The sequence below is a fragment of the Hypomesus nipponensis genome, chromosome 8 (genome assembly GCF_054491055.1).
Source record: "Hypomesus nipponensis isolate SF chromosome 8, ASM5449105v1, whole genome shotgun sequence".
NCBI lineage: Eukaryota > Metazoa > Chordata > Actinopteri > Osmeriformes > Osmeridae > Hypomesus > Hypomesus nipponensis.
Window position 1 is genome coordinate 12,185,001 of NC_140368.1, and position 22,992 is coordinate 12,207,992.

The 22,992-nt window shown below is 49.9% G+C and overlaps 1 protein-coding gene across 1 annotated transcript in view; it reads right to left on the reverse strand.

Annotated features, from left to right (window-relative positions):
* Window positions 1-22,992, reverse strand: part of LOC146275206 (contactin-associated protein-like 2) — a 165,466-nt gene that overhangs the window by 78,762 nt on the left and 63,712 nt on the right. Inside the window, exons 2-3 of the mRNA XM_084702688.1 lie at window positions 10,311-10,421; window positions 3,081-3,274 (exon numbers count right to left, since the gene is read on the reverse strand). Coding sequence (XP_084558814.1) covers window positions 3,081-3,274; window positions 10,311-10,421 — 305 coding nt within the window. The remainder of the gene's footprint in view (window positions 1-3,080; window positions 3,275-10,310; window positions 10,422-22,992) is intronic.

A 22,992-nucleotide genomic window follows, 5' to 3' on the forward strand; every position in this document is an offset into this window, starting at 1 on the left:
GAAAATTATTGACCACTGTAAGTTCCGGGGCACCACAGGAAATATTCTCACTGTTAATCTTTCTCACTGGAAGTCAGTATGAATGCAAAGCCTTGAAGCGGCCTTCCCATTCCAGCCTGAAAATACTAGTACAGTCAGCTAGGAACCCAAATCAACCTTGTTGTTCATAATGAATTGTAGTTAGCGTGGTAGGAGACGGAAAGAGGGGAGTCTTCATGTGGCAAATAATACCTGACATTCAAGGCTCCTCTAAGAAAAAAATGATTTCCATTCACCTTTCGTGTTAACATGAATGGAGCACTGTGGTGAAAATAACCATGGGTCTCCAAACTGCTAATTAGCCCTCTTTTATGCGAGTGTATGTGTGTGCGTGTGCACGTGTGTGCAGGTGCGAGTGCGTGTGTTGATTTGCATGATTTATCGGAGTGCGCTTGGTGGGCACCAGACTGAATGAGAATCCTCTATAGACAAAGGGAAACTTCGCTATTCATTTACTTGATAGACTCACAGTCTGCTAGCGTGGTTCTCACGAGGACACACACACACACACATGCACACATGGCCGTCTGTCTGACTGAGTGACTGGCTGGCTGGCTCAGTGTCTGGCTGACTGTCTGGTTGTCTGGCTGACTAACTTTTGGGCTGGCGGGCTGGAAAACTGGCTGGCTGGCTGGCTAGCTAACTGTCCAGTGTGGGTTTAAGTGTATGGAGGGAGCACGCAGCCTGTCTACCCTGCCAGCTGTCCGACCTTCTCCTCTTCTGGGCCCGGCCCAGGGAGCAGGAGGCTCAGCAGATAACTAGAGCGTGTAGAAGGAGGCCATCTTGTTAGGATAACACACTCTGAAAGGTCGCGGGACACAGTCCAATGCTGCTGGAGGAAGGGAGGAGGGCAGAAGAAAGAAGGAAAGGCGAGATGAGACCAAAGTCGAATTCTGTCTCTTCCTCTTCGTCCCATAGTCAAGGAGTGAGCCTATCAGGGAGGGTTCAATGCACTTGCTGATTGATGGATTTCTGATTAGAGCCTTCAGAACCAAATCACTATGTGTGTGTGTGTGTGTGTGTGTTTGGTGTGCGTGTCCATACGCGCATGTGCACGCATGTGGGTATGTGTGTATACGCACGTGTGTGTGTGTGTGTGTGCATGAGTGCACGAGTGTGTGTGTTTGTGTGCATGCATGCGTGTGCACGTGCGTGCACGTGTGTGTGTGTGATTGTGTGTGTGAGGATCCAGGGATCTGATTGGGGTGATTGTGATGAAGAGGTCTGGAAGGGAGATGCTAGCAGCGAGGACGGCTCACCACTAACCACTCGAACAGATCAATACACCTGATACTGCAGACAGGCCTACCACACCACTCTGGTCCCACATCTCCAATCAAGCTTCCATCGTCTGCACGTGTGTGTGTGTGTGTGTGTGTGATTGAGATAGGTGAACAGAAATACATAGACATAGAGAGAGAGAGAGACAGAAAGGAGAGACAGAGATAGAGAGAGAGAGAGAGAGAGAGAGAGAGAGAGAGGAGAGACAGAGAGAGTCGTAGGGAAGATGTCTTGATCAAGCCTGGATGTTATTGGGACATTTGTACGGATGCTAAATCTCTGAGTGAATACAACCCAAGTGCATTTGTTTTACTTGCCATGTTTACACATAGACAAGCGGCAAATTAAAATCCAATACAAATGTCATCGAAAAATGAAGGACTGGCCAGGATCCACCAGTGAGATAGATGACGTCAACACGTCAAAGTTATTGCAGCTCATACATCACGGCTAATCGCAGGAAAGAGAACGTGGATGAATAAATAATAAGCCAGAAACAATTATGACACCGAGCACAACAGCTTCATTTCCCATGCACAAGATCTGTAGCTGTCTACCAGTCATTTTCAACAACGCTGGAAAACAAAGTGATGATCAAGCCATTTGCCAGGTTTCCCGGGTGCACGTGAACCGCATTGTCACATGTGCACGTACGTGCGTGCACGCACACACACACACACACACACCGTCTAGATCCCGTCTGAATTATCTGCTTATGCTGTGTTTCTGCTGACTCGTGGCTTGCATAAACATTATTCATGACTATGCAGGGTATTTTTAGAGGCTGGGTGGTTCTGCTGTTCTTCCTAAAGTCCATCTGTTAGCTCCTGCTCGTGGAAATTTAGTCCCAGTCCTTGACCCTGATCCCGATCCAGATCCAGGTTTAGATCTAGATCCAGCCCAAGTCCCAGCCCAGCCCCGGCCCCGACCCTAACCCAGCTGAGTTTAGCCCCAGCCCTAGCCTCTAGCCCAGCCTCAGGCCCTGGTCCTGGCCGTCACCTCACCAGTCTATAGTCTGCACCACTCTGCATCAACAACCAATCAGGAGGAGGGGATCCCTCAATGAATGCCTTTCATCCTGAACTTTCCTCCTGTGTTTCTCTCTGAGAGTGCGTTGGCAGTATCTTCTCGAGTTTGTTTAGGTCGGTTGCGAGTGCTGATCTGTAGGTGTGGTGAAGCCTTCTCTGACATTGCTTGTAAAAAGGGCCATACACTTCAACTGGGATGTGATGTTGATGTGCTAACCTGCCTGCAGACTGCTACCTGTGTGGGAGTTGATGAGCGTGTCCTAGTATGAATCAGAGCTGTGACTAGCCACTGGGCCTCAGACAACTATACAAGTTCCATCAAAACCCAACGGGACAACCATGGAGCAGCCTAAACAGAGACAGGACACATGTTGTATTTTTGTGGAGGGAGAGGCAGAATTGAAAGCACTGAACCCCACCTCTATCCCGGCCTTTCGCCACCCCAAATCCCTGACCCACCATTAGCCCCGCCCCCCAGACCCCATCCCCCCACCCCCAGACCCCACCCCCCAGACCCCACCCCCCCGCCCCCCAGACCCCATCCCCCCACCCCCAGACCCCATCCCCCCACCCCCAGACCCCACCCCCCAGACCCCACCCACCCACCCACCAGACCCCACCACTCCACCCCCCAGACCCCACCACCCCACCCCCCAGACCCCCCCAACCCCCCAGACCCCCCCACCCCCACCCCCCAGAGCCCACCACCCCCACCCTCCGCCCTGCACTCACCCAGATGTTGCCGTCCTGGTGATAGGGCTTCCAGTTGCGGCCCGTGTCGCTGTACAGCAGGCGATAGCGTGTGGTCCAATCAGAGCTGCTGTACAGGCCCTGCGTGGCGATGGCTGTCACCTGTTTCCTGCTGCCCAGGTCCACCTGGAGCCACTGGTAGTGGTCGCTGTCCAGCGGAGACCAACCCCCTGCACCTGCGCCAGAACAAGGTCAGAGGGGTCAAATCACACGTGTCACACCGGTGTGATGGACACGTCATGCACATGCTCCAGGAACAGGAATGTTCTAGAGCTCTAGAGGGCCTGGAACCATGACAACATGTATTCATAGCCAGCATTCACGGCAGCTTCAGAAGCCACACAAGTTCTTTATGAGACTTCTCCACACGCAGAAACACACACAGAAAACACATTTGCAACTCTTCAATATAAGTCGGTTTCACGGAGCTAAACGATATCTCCAAGTCCTTCTCTGCCAAAGAGAAGAAAGAGGTGAGTCGGGATCGGTCTGAAATCGCCTCAGCGAAAAGCAACATGCAGCACAGCAGTTTCAGACTGTGCAGCGCCTGTGCCAAGGCCAGCCTTTAAATGGATTCGATCGACTTTGTTTTCTGTGGAGGGTATGTCGATAGAAGGAAGCAAAAGGGAAAGAGTGATGGGGAGAGACTGACACGGGCATGGGAAAAAGCAACAGAGAGGGAGAGCGAAAGCGAGAGAGAGCGACCGATTAAGAAAGAAAGAGATGACAGTCGGGGGGGAGGGGGGGAGGGCGACACGAGAAAAGGAGAGCGGCGTGTTGGTGCACGTGCGGTGGTGGTGGTGGGGGGGGGACGCCTCAACAATCTCATATCTTATCCAATTACAGAGCTATTACAGTGCGTCTGGCGAGCTGACAGATAAGGGGGGGGGGGGGGCCGGCATCACGGTGGCTCCCGGCCCTTCCCCGGCCACCCCGAGGGGGAGAAGCAGAGAGCAGCCCGCCTCACACAGATAAGTAAACAGAGACAGGGACGCCGAGATTAAAAACACCCCTGGTGAACCCGCGACAGCAGGCAACTGGGGGCTGCCTCTTTCATCTGAGCAGAGACAAAGAGTGGACGGTGGCTGAACTATAGATGGTGGTGAGGAGGAGGAGGAGGAGGAGGAGGAGAAAGATAGACGGGGCGATGAGAGGGGTTGACGCGCAGGCCGTGGGGGGAGATGGGGAGATGAGAGAATAGCGGCACGGAGGAGAAAGGCCGGAGGAAAGTGCCGGAGAAAGAGAGGGGGGGAGGACAGATGAAGGGATGGAGGTGAGGGTAAGGGGGAGGAGAAAGACGTCCGGGGATAAAGGAGCTGGAGGGCTGAGAGGGAGAGAGTGAGAGAGAGAGAGTGAAAGAGAGAGAGAAAGAGAGCGAGAGAGAGAGAGAGAGAGAGAGAGAGAGAGAGAGAGAGAGAGAGAGAGAGAGAGAGAGAGAGAGAGAGAGAGAGAGAGAGAGAGAGAGAGAGAGAGAGCGAGAGAGAGAGATGGAGTGCGCCAAGAACATCTACAGAGAGGCGAGGGGGCCAAGCGAAAGGCTGACAGAGGTCAGGATGAGGGGATGGAGAAAGAAAGAGTCATGAAACGGGAAAAACAGGACTGGGGCGACGGGCAATGTTCACCTTGGGAGCAAGGGGAGAGAGGTGAGTGACAGAGCGAAGAGGGGAAACAGATGAGAGGTGGAGGAAGACGGGAGAGGTTGACAGGGGTCGGGGGGAAGGGGGAGAAGGGGGGGTGTAGAACTAAAGACAGGGATGGACGGGGGCGAGGCGCAGAGGAGGGAGGCGAGGGAGCGAGAGGGGTTGGATGAGGAGCGGCCCAGCTGAGCGGGGGCGAAGGAGAGCAGAAGGGAGCGGGCCAGCGGAGAAGGAGAGCGGGAGAGAAGGAAGGGGGGGGAGGGAGGAGAGGAGGAGGGGTGACGCTGGGGGGCGTAGAGGGACTGTCACTGCTCTGCAGCCTGTCACACACACAGATGTTCAGGGATGCCTACGGGAACAGAGGGTGGACAGAGAGACAGAGAGAGGGAGAGAGAGAGAGAAGAAGGTCATGGAAACAGTCAGAGACAGAGAGAGAGAGAGAGAGAGAGAGAGAGAGAGAGAGAGAGAGAGAGAGGGATGGTGAGAGGGGGAGAAAGAAGGGAGAGAGGGAGAGAGAGAAGCGAAACCTATTTCTAGGGAGAGTAGGGAGGGCAGGAAAGAACATTATACCAGGTCAAAACTTTCCTCCCAGATATAAAGAGGGCATAAAGAGCCTAGCACCATCTGATCCTGTGTTTGTGTGTGTGTGTGTGTGTGTTGGCGTGTCCTAACCCAAAAACCCTCACCCAATTACAGCTCCCACTGAAGCTGTACCCTGGTCTGGGGGTGTCCTAACCCTAGGTGGGTGGGGGGTACCCTAAAAGAGGAAATGCGGGGGTGGATGCGGCCGGTGGGAGGGGTGGGTTGCCGGGGTCATTTAGCTCAACCGAGGAAAAACAAGAGAACCCGGAAAGGCTTTCTTGGGCAACATCAAACCAGCCGCGTGTCAGATGAGGCAGTCTGAGGCCCAGGCCCTCCTCTTCCTCCTCTGGATGAAGGTCGACCAGGCCGCAGGGCTGCTGCCATTAGACCACAGACTGACACATCAAACAGTCGCTCTCCGTCTTTTGAAACAATGTTCTGGTGCTGCTCGCCAACGTTTCCCTCTCTCTCTCTCTCTCTGATTCCCTGTTTCTTTCCTCTTGTTAGGACTGTCAGTGTCCACCTTCCAGTTCAGCTAAGGTGATCAGAGGAAGACCAGCACCTGCTGGGGAAGGGTAGCCTGGTTCCTGACACGCACACCCGACCCACACGTGCGCACATGTCTTTAGTAGGGGGAGGAGTTGAAGGGATCTGACTGCCTGGTTGAAGACAGGGAAACGTTCTGAAGCTTCGAGATAGCTTGAGGGGGGGAGAGGAGAGACTGAGAGAGAGTGAGAGAGAGAGACAGAGAGAGAGAGAGAGAGAGAGAGAGAGAGAGAGAGAGAGAGAGAGAGAGAGAGAGAGAGAGAGAGAGAGAGAGGGGGGTGTATATAGATGGTGCATCCTCTCACATGCATCAACACACAGTGTATACCTTCTGTTAACCTGCACCAAACAGCATGGGTCAAAAACACATCAGGATGGGATGAACTCAGCCAAATTATTCTCTCTCTCTCTCTCTCTCTCTCTCTCTCTCTCTCTCTCTCTCTCTCTCTCTCTCTCTCTCTCTCTCTCTCTCTCTCTCTCTCTCTCTCTCTCTCTCTCTCTCTCTCTCTCTCTCTCTCTCTCTCTCTCTCTCTCTCTCTCTCTCTCTCTCTCTCTCTCTCTCTCTCTCTCCCGCTCGCAGAATTCACTTCTTAATCTTCTTCTTCCTCCGCTGTGTGCTGACTGTGGCATCACAGAAGTAGACCGTCGAAAAGACCTCCTCATCTGGAGGATGTTAAAGGACACAGCTGGTGAGGGTGCAGCTAACACTTGATCTTCCTGACAGTGACAACAGCCTGCCACTGTGTTTAATCAGAACAAGCTGCTATCATCCATAGAGGGTGGTTGGGCCAGCACCTCAGACAGCTCTCATGAACAAGAAGTAACCAGGGATCAAACGAGACAAGGATGGAGATCTGATGGTGATTTGGCTCATTCCAATGACATACGTGAGCAACGTAGAGCAACATTTGCTGTATTTCTCAATATCTTTTGAGATGTTTCGGGGATTATCAGTTGTGTAGCTGTGTGGAAAGGGCTGCTGAAAGTTTGTCCTGAGAGAGAGAAAAAAAGGTAGATAAGGAACTAGAGAGGGGAAAATAGAGGAGAGGAGGAGAAAGAGAGAGAGAGAGAGAGAGATGGAGAGAGAGAGAGAGAGAGAGAGAGAGAGAGAGAGAGAGAGAGAGAGAGAGAGAGAGAGAGAGAGAGAGAGAGAGAGATGGAGCAGGGCACAGACGGTGGGATTGAAAATGGTATTGTAGAAAATAGAGACCGTGGAGGATAAAATGAGATGGAGTGGGTGAGAGAAAAAGGGGAGGCGATGGAGAGGGAGCCGGAGGAGGTGGAGGAGAGCAAGAAAAGCGAAAGGAGATGGGTGGAGAGAAACGAAAATGGAGTGCAGGGATCCGTGGTCACATGGTTGTGATCAGTAACACAATCTCATGGTTGGTCACAGGGCCGACAGACACACACACACTTGTTCACGCACACCCACACACTCACACATGCACACACCTTATGAAACCCTGCGTCTTTTCACCTCCTTTCTCCATCTTTTCCCATCGAGTCTCTCATGTTCAAAAGCATGTCTCCACCCTTCCCACACTCATCCCTACATACCTCCCTTCCTGCAAATTCATTGTTCCTTCCATCCCTGAATCTCTCCATCTCTCAGAACCCTCATCCACCCAGCCTTCCATTCTTTACCCCTCCAGACCCTCATCCCTCCATCCCTTCCCTCCATTCTTCCATCCCTCATCTCTCCCCCCCTCCGTCTTTCCACTCTCTCATGCCTCCATGCCCCAGCCCAAACATATTTATGCTTTTTCCCCAGTCCTCTCACCTCTCCTAACTTTTCCCTCCCATTATACCTCCCTCTCTTTCTCTCCCATTATCCCTCCCTCCCATTATCCCTCCCTCCCATTATCCCTCCCTCCCATTATCCCTCCCTCCCTCCCTCCCTCCCTCCCTCCCTCCCTCCCTCCCTCCCTCCCTCCCTCCCTCCCTCCCTCCCTCCCTCCCTCCCTCCCTCCCTCCCTCCCTCCCTCCCTCCCTCCCTCCCTCCCTCCCTCCGTCTCCATGTCTCCATGTCTCCCTTTTCTCCCTCGTTTCCCTGTCCAGCCGTGTCAGACAAACTGCTTCTTTAGCAGAACAGCATCTGACCTTCAGCTCTGCAGCTGACCCCTGTCTGGGAGATGAGCTAGCACTGCACACGCACACACTCACACACGCACACATGCAATTGATAGCACTGGCAGCATGTGTTTGTACACTCAAATCATCAGACTTGGTTATTTAGCTGGTGATGTTTGTTTCTTTCTGGTCCAGTCAGTGTTTTTCCATCATTAAGAGAAAAACCATGACAGTAAAATGTTCTCAACATTTTTTTTAAACTCTTGGCACAATAAATAGGAGAACACCCACCCTGTGTGGGCAGGCAGGCAGGTAAAAATACTGTGCAGTGAGAGGATAGAGTCAACAGTTGGAGTCTGATCAGCGGTTCTGGTCCAGTTAATGCTTCTGGGTATGTCAGAGTTTACAGTGACAGTGTCTGCTCAGCGGTTCTGGTCTGGTCGGAGTTAATGAGTGTCTTCAGTCAGTCCAGCTCTCTGTATGGGAGACCCAGGGCTGCCACTGAGCACAAGATGGGAAATCTATACAACTGCACTTACCACCCAGACACCCTTGTACAAGCCCACACACAAGTACGCACACACGGAACACCCATACAGACACACACATTTGCATACGCTAAAGTACATAACACCCTGGGCCCCTCCCACACACACACACACACACACACACACACACACACACACACACACACACACAGCATACACATAACCACAAAGAAGCTCATTTAAACGCTGCCAGCCATCACAGCCCGGGCTAATGTGAGCCCAGTGTTTTAACGATTTTGTGTCATCTTTCTTCCATCTCAGAGAAAGATATTAGCAAATCGACTGCTGACTAAAGATTCATATCATCACCGCTGCATTTGCCTGACAAATCCAGTTGATTGTGTCAAGAGAGACCAAAAGAAAGAAAAAAAGCGAGGCAAAGAAAACAAGACGGAGAGAAAATCTTTCGTTCACACTCCTCGCTCAAGAAATGAGCCGACCGTCACTCCTGTCCTTCAAAAACACAGACTCTCAAAAACACAAACAGTACGGGGGCTCTGACAGCAGCCACTGGCCATCACCAGGATTCCAGACGTTTCAGCTGATGATGGAACCTAATCACCCAATAAGAAATTCTAGAAATGTCTGTGCCGCTCCTAATTCCGGCCCGCATCTCAGCCGCGTCAGCGCTCCTTCTCGCCTCCTGTTCCTCTCTCTCTCTCTTTTCTCTCTTTTCTCCCCTCTCTCTCCTCTCTCGCCTGGCTAATTAGGAGGTGATGACCTCAACGTGCGGGCAGGCTGTCGTTAGCGTGATGACAGGATGACTCCGGGCGCCATATTTGCCGCCGTCAGATGGCGAGGCGGGCCGCGGATATCCAGCGGGATGACAGCCACTCGGAGCGTGAGGGTGTTGGCGTGACGGGCCGGGCCGGGCGAGAAGCAGCGACACCAAGGTTATTTAAAAGTTCAGGGAGTGTCACTTCTATTAGCTTCCTCCATGGGTCTAATATTATCCTTACCGCCGTCAGAATCTGTCACAGGTGGGGGAAAGGGGGAGGGGGTCAGTGGGGGTCGGTTGGGGGGTGAGGGGGAGGGGGTGATAATGAGGTGTCATGGAGGAATTGCTTTAGAACTGCGTCAGGTAGTTGAGGTGGCCTTTTTGGACTCAGTGTTCCTACTTGGCCCCTGACTGAGTGAGGGGCGGGGATGTTGTCTTTGGGAACGCGTGGGCTTCGTTTGAATTCTATGCAAACACCCATAACGCACTGTAAAATCACAGACTCGCTGCTCGGGTTGAGCTGCACTGCATGGAACAAGAGAGTCTTTTTATCTTTATTACTGCACCACTTACTGCTACAGTATTATGAACTTTAGTTAGCGTAAGATGACTCGATAGAAATACCAAAATGTAGCTAATCAACTTTCCTTGGTTTTGTGCTGAATTTCTTCAAGGGTATTACATGCAATAAGAATTGTTTATTGAAGAAACAGCAGATTGGCAGAGCAATTGTCACACTCAATCTCTTGTGAAATCATGTCGAAATTGTTATAGGTTGGATCAGACTACCCAGAGGAGAAAGTGTGTATGTGTGTATCTGTGTGTGCTTATGTGTATGACTGTGTGTACGTACACATGTGTGTGAGTGTACATGTGCATCCACATGTGAGTGTGTGTGCTGGTGTGCGCGCGCGCGCTTGTGCGTGTTTCTATACGTATCCGTGTACGCGGGTGTGAGTGTATGTGTGCAAACGTGTGTCTGTGTGTGCATGTGTGTGTGTGTGAGCGTGCGTGTGGACGTGTGTGAATGAGGGAGTGTGAGTGCGTACGTGTGACTGCGTGTGCGTGTGTGTGTATGTCCATGTGTGTGTGTGTGTGTGGTGTGTGGTACCTCCTCTCCTGTTGAGCTTAGCGTAGCCAGCAGCATACCCGCTGGTGAAGAGCGATGAGCTGGAGAAGGAGGTGTGGGGCAGGGGGGAAGCCAGGGCCTCGTCACACTTCTCTGTGGGAGAGAGGACAAGGGTTGGGATTTAGAACACACACACACGCACACACAGTCCCCAGGAGTTAGTACTTACAGCACAAACAGACAAGACTGCCACCATAATCAATGCCTGAAATCCCGAGTCAGTTCCTGCGGTCTATCCCTGTGGAGCCTGCTCGTTCACCACAGACACCAGAACAGCCTTCCATGACCAACAGACTTTACACGGGGCACGCTCTCTCTAATCAGTCTAATGTTGCTGTGGAACACACACACACTCGTACACACGCGCATACACGCATGCCCACACACTCCAACGTGAGCATGGTCCCATCTTCCACTGCATTAGTTTGCGCCCAGAGATAGTGAATGGTCTGTCAGTACAGGAGCAATTACTAATGGCTATCTGTCATGCTCCAACATGATGACGTTTGTGTGTGTGTGCGGGTGTGTGTTTGTGTGCGAGTGTGCGTTTGTGTGAGGGTCCTTTAGACATATTACTTCTTGTCACAGGTGGTTTCACATTGAGCAAAACATCATAAAAACACCATGAACACATGTAATGCGTGTGATTGTGGTTGTGTGTATGGTGGCGTGAGTGTGTGTGGTTGTGTGAGTGTGTGTGTGCTTGTGTGAGTGTGCGTGTGCTTGTGGCTCAGTTCCCCCCCCCCCCCTGGTGAGCACCAGAAAAACCAAACGTCCCCTTCTCTGCAGGACTTGAGAAGAGATTTGGACATAAAAACAGCGAGAGAGGGCGAGCGAGACGGAGAGGGGCGGAGAGCGGGAGATGGAAAGCGGGAGCGAAACAGAGGGAGAGCGAGCGAGTGAGAGAGTTGGAGAGAGTGAGAGAGCAGAGATGGAAACACAGACACAGGGCGCCTACGAGCACATGGGAGGGGGCATGAGTGCTTAAGTGAACCACTGAGAAGGAGCCAGAGAGGGATGGAGATGGGTAAGAGAGGGGCCACAGGGAGAGAGAGATGAAGAGAGGGTATGGCCGAGAGGAGATGTACTCTAAATGGAGGCGGGGTACACAGGGGCAGGTTGGCAGAGAGAGAGAGAGAGAGAGAGAGAGAGAGAGAGAGAGAGAGGCAGAGAGAGAGAGAGAGAGAGAGAGAGAGAGAGAGAGAGAGGCAGAGAGAGAGAGAGAGAGAGAGACAGAGAGAGGCAGAGAGAGAGAGAGAGAGAGAGAGAGAGGCAGAGAGAGAGAGAGACAGAGAGAGGCAGAGAGACAGAGAGAGAGAGAGAGAGAGAGAGAGGCAGAGAGAGAGAGAGAGAGAGAGAGAGAGAGAGAGACAGAGAGAGAGGCAGAGAGAGAGAGAGAGAGAGAGAGAGAGAGAGAGAGAGAGAGAGAGAGAGACAGAGAGAGACAGGGAGAGACAGGGAGAGAGAGACAGGGAGAGAGAGACAGGGAGAGAGAGAGAGGGAGAGAGAGACAGGGAGAGACAGGGAGAGAGAGAGAAAGAGAGAGAGAGAGAGAGAGAAAGAGATAGAGAGAGAGAGAGAGAGAGAGAGAGAGAGAGAGAGAGAGAGAGAGAGAGAGAGAGAGAGACAGGCAGAGACAGGGAGAGTATTTGAGGGGGAGCGAAAAGAAAAACATAAACAGTCTTTTTGAGTGAGAAGAAAAGAAAGAGAGCTTTCTGCATCGGCAGGCGTTATAATCCAAAGTGATATGCAAGTGATGCCTTCACAAAGTGCAGCGGCAGGTGATCAAGAATAAGAAGTGAATAGCCTCGTTCAAACAGTATTTCAGCGGAAATACAGAAATGCAGAAATGAGAAACAAAAAAAAAAGCGAAACGTGCCGTCAGACATCACAACGCGGGCCGATCCTGTCGCCGTGTGTTTACTTATCCTGGGATGTCAAACCCAGACAGGTTTTGAATCTCCCGTATCTTAAGAAGCAGCAAATGACTACAATATCCCCGAACAAATGTCACCGTGTCCCCCTCGAGACCGGGGTGGGCCGCGGCTCGTATCCGACAGGATCGGCCCGCCTCCTGCGTGGCATTTTCCCTCCAAGCAAACAGGCTGTCGGTGTGTAAATAGCAAGGTGGGAGCGGAGCGTCTCTCTGTCACCTGTGGGGGCTGTGCAAATAAGGAGGCACGGGAGGGACAGGACGGGGCGGAGGATGGGGGGACGACGCCTCCATGTCCAGGGTATGTGCCTCACTGCCTCACGCGGCCTCGCTCTCCTCCGTCTTTAGTGTTTTCAGCAGGTTCTTATATGTTCGAATTGGACTGATTTACGATTCAGCTCATTGTTTGGCTGTCAAGCCCCCCAGGCTATGGTAATAACGTTGGTAATATTCTCTTAGCTGGAATCATGACGTGCTCGGGGGAAGGTGTGGGTGGGCGTTTAACTTTCGTTCGTTCATTCGTGCTCTCTATTCTGCCTTTCTGCCTCCTTCTCTCCCTCTACTCTCCTCCGTTATGGAAGGTATGTCATGCCTGGATCACCTGGAGGGAGAAGAAACCTGTCTCCAATCTATATCCCTCCATCTCTCCCTTCTCCAGCTCTCCCCCTCTCCCTCTTCTCCCTTACCTTTTCACGCCAGGGTCAAATACCGCCCTCTACCAAAGCCACTAAGCCGATTTGACAGCCCGAATTCATTTACTAGAACGCTGACCACAAACCTCCCCATCTTGCTGCATGGTATAAATATATCAGCCAGCCCAAACTCTGAGCACTCCCAAATGGCATATTTGATATTCTGTTTCAGAAAGGGAACCTTCTGGAGCTTGTTGGAGGGGCTTCTGTTCTGAGACACCCCTGTTCACTCCAGCGGGCCATGACTAGTTGTTAGTCACCTGACAGCTACTCAATACTCACAGCCTCTATCTGTGTTTGAATGGTCCACCATTGTGAGGAACTTCCAGTTCAATACACCTTTATTCAGCCCAAGCCCCACATAGACCGTCGATAATTTAACATGGTAATACAAGGGTTAGTCACTGGATAGGTCACCTTTTATATATTTATATTTATATATATTTATATATATAAGGTTTATTAATATAGGGTCATTTCTGACAGTTGGATACATGCACACACACCATTTGCTCACACACACACACACATAGAGGCCCTTTACACACTCACATACAGTACACTGTGCTCTGTGAGAGAGGCTTGTGTGTGTGTGTGGGTGTGTGTGTGTGTGTGAATGTAGCTCCAGTTGGGGTCAAAGCTGTCCTGTAGGGAGCTAAACCCATTTGAGATAATGGATAGGATGACTTAGCCCTCGAAGAGAAGAACACACTTCGAGACCTCATGATAGGTGCTTTATAAATGCAATCCGTTATTCCCTTTCTCATAATATTACTGTCGGAGTCCTTTCCAGCCGTACAGAGAAAATAACTGATTATAGTTATTTTCCACCATTTCACTCAGAGAAAGGAGTTCATCTGGTGTGGAGAGTTAACAATAGATGATTATCAATTAATTTCAGCAGCGCTCTCTTTCCCGGCACCAAAGATGGTCTTCTTTTCATTTCACTGATGTGCTACGCGACATATCTACAGACGCTAATAGATTCTATATTATTGGCTCATAAGTCTATTCTGCTGGAGAGTAGTGGGGTGGGGTGGGGCGGCAGGTGGTGTATGCCTTGTGGGTAATGTGGGTGTCGCACAGCGTGAGAGTCACCGTGGCTACCTTAGGGTTAGCTAAGGTGTCGAGATAGTGTTTGTCCAGTATGAAGGTTGTGGTTATGGTAATGCTTGCCAGGGTTAGAATGAGCTAGTTAAGGGTTAGCGCAAGCTAGCATAGCGTTAAGAAGGTCAGGGTAGCATCAGCTCGGCTAGCGTTGGCGCAAGCTCCCATCTCTGCTCTCTCCTGGACCGGTGAGGTAAGGCAGAATGCAGAAGTGTTGGTCAGGCACACAAGGCTACCTCGTTCCTCATAAGCATCAGTTTTACAGTAATAGCACCAGTTTGTTGGATGTGGGGCTGTAATAGTGCTAACGTAATAGTGGGCCATTGTCTGTGCTGCATCTAGAGACCATTTATGGTCCTACCTCATTCTGCTCACCTTTCTGCACTCCTATTATGTTTTCACAGCACAATGGGGCAGAACTCTCTCACACACACACTCTCCTCCCCTCTCATCTCCTCCTCTGTCTATTCTTGGAAGACTTTCACCAGACAGAGAGGAATGTCAGTTAGCGGGACGCTAGCATATGGTTGTGCCTGGCCCTGCTCAGTTTGGCCGGAACTCGCCGGAACCACTGGCACTGAGGCAGGGACAACAGTCTGTAATTACACTCACGATACTGCAGCATTTGTGTGTGTGGTGGGAGTGTGTGTTTATATATGTCTGTGTGTGTGTATGGTTGTTAGTGTATTAGTGTGTATGTATGTGTTGCTGTATCTATGCGTTTGTGTGTGAATGTCTATATGTGTGTGTGTGTGTGTGTGTGTGTGCACGTGTGTGTGTATGCATGCGTGCATGTGTCTGTAGTAAAAATAAGCCAGATGGACAAACATAGTGATCTGGCAGCTTCCAGATATTATAAATCTCAACAGGAGAGTTTCACCCCCAGGTTACGCCAGCCTGGAAAATACAGTCCAAAATTGATCGTTCACATCATCAAAACATGAAACAGCAACAAGGAATTCACCCAAAAATGACAACTGAAAACATTTAAGTTATGAGTTACAATTACAAGCACATTTTCTGCGCATACATAATTCATCCTTTATGTAAAGAGGAGCGAGACTAAATGAATTGCCATTGGAAGATAGCCTCTCCTTTTTCACTAATGGCTGCACTAAACTAGTGACTATTTCCCTAAAACTAGCTATGAATACCATAGTGTTCCATCTCCTTCAATTTACAAATTGTGTCCTTCAGAAGCCCCTACATCCCCCCCCCCCCCCCACACACACACACGTGAACAGACCAACACACACACACACACACACATACACACACACACACACACACACACACACACACACATAGAGTCAACACACACACGTAGAGAGAGACACATTCTCACACACGTTGACAACGACACACACACACACACACAGCATGTCTCCAATCTGGAATTCCTCCCTGTGTGTGGTATCTTCACTGTGACATATTGCTTAGCATGAGATCCCATGTGTGAAATTGTGTCTGGTTCTCCATGAATAGGTAAGATCCACACCAATCAAATTAAACACCGGGTTGGGAAAGTTTGTGTGTGTGTGTATGTGTGTGTGTGTGTGTACCCCTGCTGCTAAGTCAGTTTAAAAAAAGATAGAAGAGAAAATGGATGGAACAGAAAGAGCAAATCAAAGAAAGAGAGAGAGACAGAGAGAGAAACAGAGAGAGAGACAGAGAGAGAGAGAGAGAGAGAGAGAGAGAGAGAGAGAGAGAGAGAGAGAGAGAGAGAGAGAGAGAGAGAGAGAGAGAGAGAGAGAGAGAGAGAGAAAAGCAGAAACTGCAACTGCCCTACTACGGCAGGTTGGCAATCTGCTCCGCCCCCTGGGTCCTAAAGCCAGTCCAGCCTGGTCCATGGAGGCTCCCAGTCAGGACATCTGCTTATGTCTCCTGAGTGTCCCTCCATGCTGCACCACCCATCAACACAATTTTGCACCAATCTCGTAACCGACGCTCTACACAAACACACACATACACAAATACACACACAACCCCCCCCCCACACACACACACACACACAAACACACACACATACCCCTCTGTCAATTGCCACCTTGGTCGGCCCAAACCACACCACGCTGTGACACAATGTGTTCTGACAGAGGAGAGGAAACAAAGAGAAGGAGGGAGGGAGATGGAGGGAGAAACAACCGACTGAGAACAAGGAGGACAAGCGCTCTCACCGTTCTCTTCACAAATCACCCTTGACACACACTCAAAGAGCAACACACACACACACACACAGAGCTACACATGCTCACACACATGCTCACACACACACAGAGCCACTAAGAGACACGCACACAAACAGCACCACACACACACACACACAACCCCCGCATACACGCTCTCACTGCTCGTGCTGCTTCTCAACATGTTGATCCATCTACCCTCTCAGACAGCGAAGAGGAGAGGAGAAGAAAGGAGGGCTAGGGGAGGGGAGAGGAGGGTGGACTGGAGGAGAGGATGGAGGAGAGCAGTCAGAGACAGCCTAAAAGGTAATGTCATCTCTGGATCAATAGAGATATCTAACCAGGGCTTGTCTGGACCAGAGGAGGAGGAGGAGGAGAAAAAGGAGTGGGAGGAGGAACAAGATGACAGAGGAAGAAAGGAGGAGAAGAAGACAATTGGAGTGGATGTTTTTAGTCTGCTGGCACATGAGAGACATGGCGGACATAAAAATGATGTTTCTGCCTCACACACACACACACACACACACTAACTAATAAATAGACATATACGTGCAGAAGCGTGAAGTAGAAAAATCACAAGAGAGAGCACTCAAAAGGACAACCCTGCCTCCCTGCACTTACAGACACACACAAACACACGCACACAACATAGTAATCGTGTAGCAGTAATTACTGGTGAACTCCATTTGCTAACGACCTTCATCTTTGAGACCCACGGAGAGCTGACAAATTAGGGTTCCCCCTCCTGGGGGCGCAGGGGCTCCCACAGGTTAATGGGAATCAGGGATGGACTTCTGTGTGTGTGTGTGTGTGTGTCTGTGTCTGTGTGTATTGTATGTGTGTACATATATGGGCTGAATGTGTATGTCATAGTATGTGCATGAGTTGGTGTGTGTGTGGTGATTCCCTGGTGTGGTAGTTTGTTCAGGGACTACCAAGCTAGTGGAGATGAGAGCCAAGCCTACTGTGCTTGGGAAGAGGTTAGCTATTATAGGGGTGTAAGCATTGGGTAATACCGAACAGCGCAAACGTCAACCAGCATCTCTCCATGTGTCGCTAAAGAACGCGGTCGCTTTTCACCACTTCATGTTCAGTTCTGTGGTAAATATATGTTAACTATGGGATGGCGTCCTGCTCTCCAGGAATGGCAGTATTTTTTTCGAAATGCCAAGCAACCAGAGCATACATTCGCCTTTCACTGTGGTCGTATTGTTTGTGATCCGACCTACATTTTAAAACGGTGTGTTGAGGTGGTGGGTGGGGGGGATTTTAACCAACCATCTCTTGACCTACAGTTAACTGTTCTATTACAGAGCCAACCCCTGGATAAGCTAGAGGCTATCTAGAGGCGGGAGGGGAGCTGAACTCGAACTGGAACACATTCATCTCCATCTAAATATGATTACAGTCGAGGAAAAAGTAATAACTAAACCAGGGTGGAAGTTATGGTCAAAACAATAAAAAACTGGTTCACTCTCTCACTCTGTGTCTCTAAATTCTCCCTCGTTATAACTCTCTCTGCCTCTCTCTCTCTCTCTCTCTCTCTCTCTCTCTCTCTCTCTCTCTCTCTCTCTCTCTCTCTCTCTCTCTCTCTCTCTCTCTCTCTCCCCTCGCCTCTCTTCCTTTTCTACTCGTTAGCTCTCTTGCTTTTCTTCTTATTCAAAAAGACTTTCATATGTTTTTCTCTTCGCTGCCCCTCAAATACTCTCCCTGTCACTCTCACTCTCTCTCTCTCTCTCTCTCTCTCTCTCTCTCTCTCTCTCTCTCTCTCTCTCTCTCTCTCTCTCTCTCTCTCTCTCTCTCTCTCTCTCTCTCTCTCGCTCTCTCAAAACACAAACAGCGTCTTATCTCCACCTCCAGCTATTCTTTTATCCGGCGAGCATTGAGGCAGCTGAGCTGTCGAGCAGAGTGGTGGTGTGGGGTTATCTCCGCCCAGCACAGAACCACGGAACAGGCTTTCAATAAGCAGGTGAAACACGCAAGCACGCATTCACACGTGCACACGCATGCGCACCCGTAGACACAAGTGAACACACACGCACGCACACTCCCAAGTAAACACAGACACACATGTATACACACAGGTGGCCAGAACAAATGACTGAACCTGCTAGCACAGGCATCTGGCCCAAATGGGCAAAATGCCAGGAAAACAAATTATGTCTGAGACCAAGTTTCTACCCTGAGAGAGAACTACAGAGGGGGAGCCGGAGGGAGGGAGAAAGGGATGTTTGGATGGGTGTTAGGATCAGAGAAGAGAGAAAAGTACAACCTAAGGACTACACCTCGCAGAAAAACAAGTTCCAAGTTGCTGTGCTCTCACGGACAGACAGACAGAGAGAGAGAGAGAGAGAGAGAGAGAGAGAGAGAGAGAGAGAGAGAGAGAGTGAGAGAGAGAGGGGCGAGAGAGAGAGGGCGAGAGAGAGAGAGAGAGAGAGAGAGAGAGAGAGAGAGAGAGAGAGAGATAGAGAGAGGGAGGTAGGGAATTAAAGAGAAGATGGAGAGAGAGAAAGAGAGGAAGACAGCGAGAGAAACGGCGAGAGAAAGAGATGGAGAGAGGAAGAAAGGGAGGTGGAGAGAGAGGGAGAGCAAGTTGGCAGGGGCTAATGCCTTCAGAAGACAGAGAGAGTTGACAGATAGAGCATGCCGTCTGGGCTCTGTGTTGGGGTCTTACTGTAGCAGGATGCAAGTTCTTTTAATAACAGAAAGTCATTAGAGTGGAGTGGTTTTCCTCCTGCTCTCGTGAGCCCAGCTATCTGCAAAGACACACAGAGAGACAACGGCTTCAAGTAGAACCTCAGGCGCCTGGGACGCTGGAAAATCAGAATTAAACGATAAAACCCAGTCTTACTCCATGGCTCGTTTGAAGATACAAGACTCTTGAGTTGCTGGGGAAAAAGCCAATTTTTCCAGAGTGTGAAATAACAAATTTGATCGTCAGGGAAATGTAATAGCTTCTCCACAGTTTAATATCCCAGTCATGTCAAAAGCTACTAATTACCTCCATGCTGTATCATTAGCAGGCACTATATGTCTGATTTATTTTCTTCTTTCTAGTGCAATCAGTCTTATTATATAAGCTAACTATTATTTCCCCAGACATGTTGGGGGACCAGCTTGTGTTAATCATCCAAAATCAGAATTATTTGACTTTGCCAGGAACAGGTGTGTGTTTATGTCTGAAAGTGTGTGTACAAATGCACGTTTGTGTTGGTGTGTATGCCTGTGTTTGTGTACGTGTACCAGTTTATCTGTGTGGGCCTGGGTGTACAAAATGACATTTTGTATCAGGCTTCCAGATGATGCATATTGACTTGGCTCCAGGGCGTTAACAGGGCAAGCCCTGTGTGTGTGTGTGTGTGTGTGTGTGTGCATGTTTGTGGGTATATGTGTGTGATTGCCACATCAGATGTTTATTACAATCATCTCTCTTGTTACGTACTGCTGACCGTCTTGACTGAAAAACACACTCACACACTCTAGAGAAACACGCGCACACATACGCACCAGCAAAAACACCTGAATTGGTGGATGTGGAATCTGGAGAGATGCATGCTGAATGAAATATAGTTAACCCATTTGAAGATAATGAATTCCCTGTTGCGTTAGTTGGCTGTGCGGTGTGTGGTGTGTAGTGTGACAGCGTGGAGCTGCATCGCTGCTTGTCCTGCCCTGCTGTGCTCTCATGTTCATGTTCTCAGACGCTGGATGAACACAGAGGGCAGAGAGAGAGAGAGAGAGAGAGAGAGAGAGAGAGAGAGAGAGAGAGAGAGAGAGAGAGAGAGAGAGAGAGAGAGAGAGAGAGAGAGAAAGAGAGAGAGAGAGAGAGATGAAGAAAAAGAGATGGCGAGAAAGAGAGAACCAGAGGGAAAAGAAAGGCAGAGAGAGAGAGAGATCCCCAATACGTATGTGTTTCGCCACTCCCTGAATGTGTGTGACACGTGTGTGTGACACGTGTGTGAGAGGAGCAAAGAATTCTTCTTCTTCGGACCTACCATCCCTAACCCACACACTCCAACCCTAACCCACCAACTCCAACCCTAACCCACCAACTCCAACCCTAACCCACACACTCCAAACCTAACCCACCAGCCCTAACCCACACCCTCCGACCTTAACCCACCAGCCCCAGCCTTACAACTCCAACACATGAGTTCGAGGAGAGTACCAAGCACCCACCAGCAAAGTGTTTTCAAACTGTCAAGCCCTGACGTGCCACTTTTCATTCCAATAACATAAATCCCTTGAAAACAGGCTTGAAAAGGCCCGGTGGGTACAACGCCACCGCGTTGCTGAACTCGCGCTTTACTCTGAAAAGAGAAACCGAGGAGAATTTGGATTCGGAACCCCCCCCCCCCCCCCCCGAGGGGGTTAAATTGCTCAAATTGAAAGTGAACAAAAGGCGTCTTTAGCGGAGGAGGGCCCCCCCGCGCTAGGTGAATAAACTCCTGATGGGAGCCGCTGGATGAGTCAGGGACTCGCAGCTGAGTGGGAGAGCTCCACGAACAGTCTCTCTCCACGGGGGCCCCGGAGCGCCCTCGCCCCGCTGGGAACGCGTCGCTCGCTGAGACGCTGCCTCAGCTGAGCTGCCCCAGCACTCTGGGTGGGGGTGGGGGAGGGGGAGGGAGAGAGGGGGGAGTGGGAGGGAGTGGGAGGGAGAGAGGGGGGAGTGCGTAGAGAGGGAGCGAGACGAGAAAAGAGAGGGAGGGAGAAGAGAGAGGGAGAGAAGAGAGAGGGAGAGTTGACGGAAGAGAAAGAGAGGGAGAGAAGAGAGAGGGAGAGTTGACGGAAGAGAAAGAGAGAGATTGAACAGAAGGCGGAGAGGAAAGAGACAGAGGAGAGGGAGTGAGAGAGGAGAGGAAAGAGACAGAAGAAAGAGACGAGAGATGGAGGGAGAGAGAAAATGTACATACTGTTTATTTAAAATTCAAATTGTTCCCATTGTTTTCAATCCACTGTCAAGTTCATGTTTGCTAAACATTCTTCCTTCGTCCTTATTACTCCCGTTGTGTTGATGATTATGTTATTGTTGTCTTGGTAATATTTACAGATGTAGGCAATATGGGATTTTCTGAACTGAGAAGAGAGAGAAAAAAAAGAGAGGAGAGATAGGAAGAGCTAGAGATAAGAGAAGGAGAGCGAGAGATAAGAGAAGAGAGGCGAGAAAAAAACATTGAGATGATGGAAAGAGTTGCTGAGCAGAGTATAGCACACTCAGTCCTCATCTCTGTCTTTTCTGAAATCCCTCATCTGAATGGGTTTCTCTCTCATCTCTGTCTCTGTCTCTCTCTCTCTCTGTCTTTTCTCTGCCTGCATGTCAACTCTCTCCATCTCTCCTCTCTCTCCATCTCCTCTATCTCTCTCTCTCTTTCTCTCTCTCTCTCTCTCTCTCTCTCTCTCTCTCTCTCTCTCTCTGTCTTTTCTCTTCTTGCATATCATCTCTCTCTCCATCTCACCTCTCTCTCTCCATCTCTTCTCTCTCCAATTTCATATTTCCAGGAATTTCTCATTGTCCAGCCAGTCATGCCTGCGTACTGTACCTACTGATGGTAGGATGAAGGAGAGAGGTGCTATTGGGATTCCTGACTGGTCTCTGGCTTATGGCGTATACGTCACCTCGTATGGAATGCCATCTAGGAAGAATTATCTCTCCGGGAATGTCATTCTCTTCGCCTGCCGTGTGTGTGTGTGTGACTGTGTGAGTGTGTGCTAGCGTGGAACACTCCCCTGTCATAAACATCTGTCATCGGAACAGCGCTGGTGGTGAGATTTAGGAGCACCATTTCAGAGGCGGAATGAAGAGAACATTCTGGAAGGGGAATGAGGAGAACATTCTAGACGTGTTCTGCTTCTGGGATCAGGAGACCCACAGTGGCTACACAGAGCTTGGTATAAAATATGGACAGTAGCCAAAAAAAGATCAATGACCTTAATATGTCTTTTATTCGTGTTTTATTGGAATGGCTTTCAACCCACTGGTCTATGTGTTTCTTCATTAACTTCCAAAGCTATTTAATTGTTTTTTTCCATGAAAGAAACCCAGCTTTGAAACAAGATAAGCTGCCCCCCGTGACAGGTATCTGATGGATATCAAGACAACACCAAAGTGAGACGTCAACTCCTAAATTGCTTCAGCTGAAATCTAGCTAGCAACCATATATGTAGCATTACGAAGACGAGCAGGGATCACATTAAAGCCCCCAAGCTCTGTTCTCTCTCTGTTTGATAAGATAAAGTGATGAAGTGATGAAATGAGCGCTATCGCTGACAAGCTATAAGGTGACACCTAACCCCATTCAGCTTCAATCAGGAAAACGAGATAGCTCATCGCAGATCCAGCAGGTGTCACGCTGAATAGCGTCCAACCCCTGCGGTGTGTGTGTGTGTGTGGGGGGGGGGGTGACTTTAATAAGGTTCCTAATTAGCTCAGCAAAAATGGAACACTGATCTGAGCAAACGTGTTAAAAGGAAGATTAAAAAGCTTTTCTTTGCAACGGAACCTGTGACCACCGGGACTGAAGCATTGAAGCCAAACCAAGCAGTCACCTCCTTTGTGATACTGTAGTCAGGGACGATAAGACGTCTTTTTGTAACTTTAATGTAAAGTGCTGTTGACACATCTTCCAGGGTGAGACTTTCGAAATAACAAGTCAGTTAATAAACCCAGGTCACGATTTGGCTCAGGGTGTTTGCTTTGAAAACCCACCAAGGAAAAAAACGTCCAAAACCAAGAGAGAGAAGTGTGG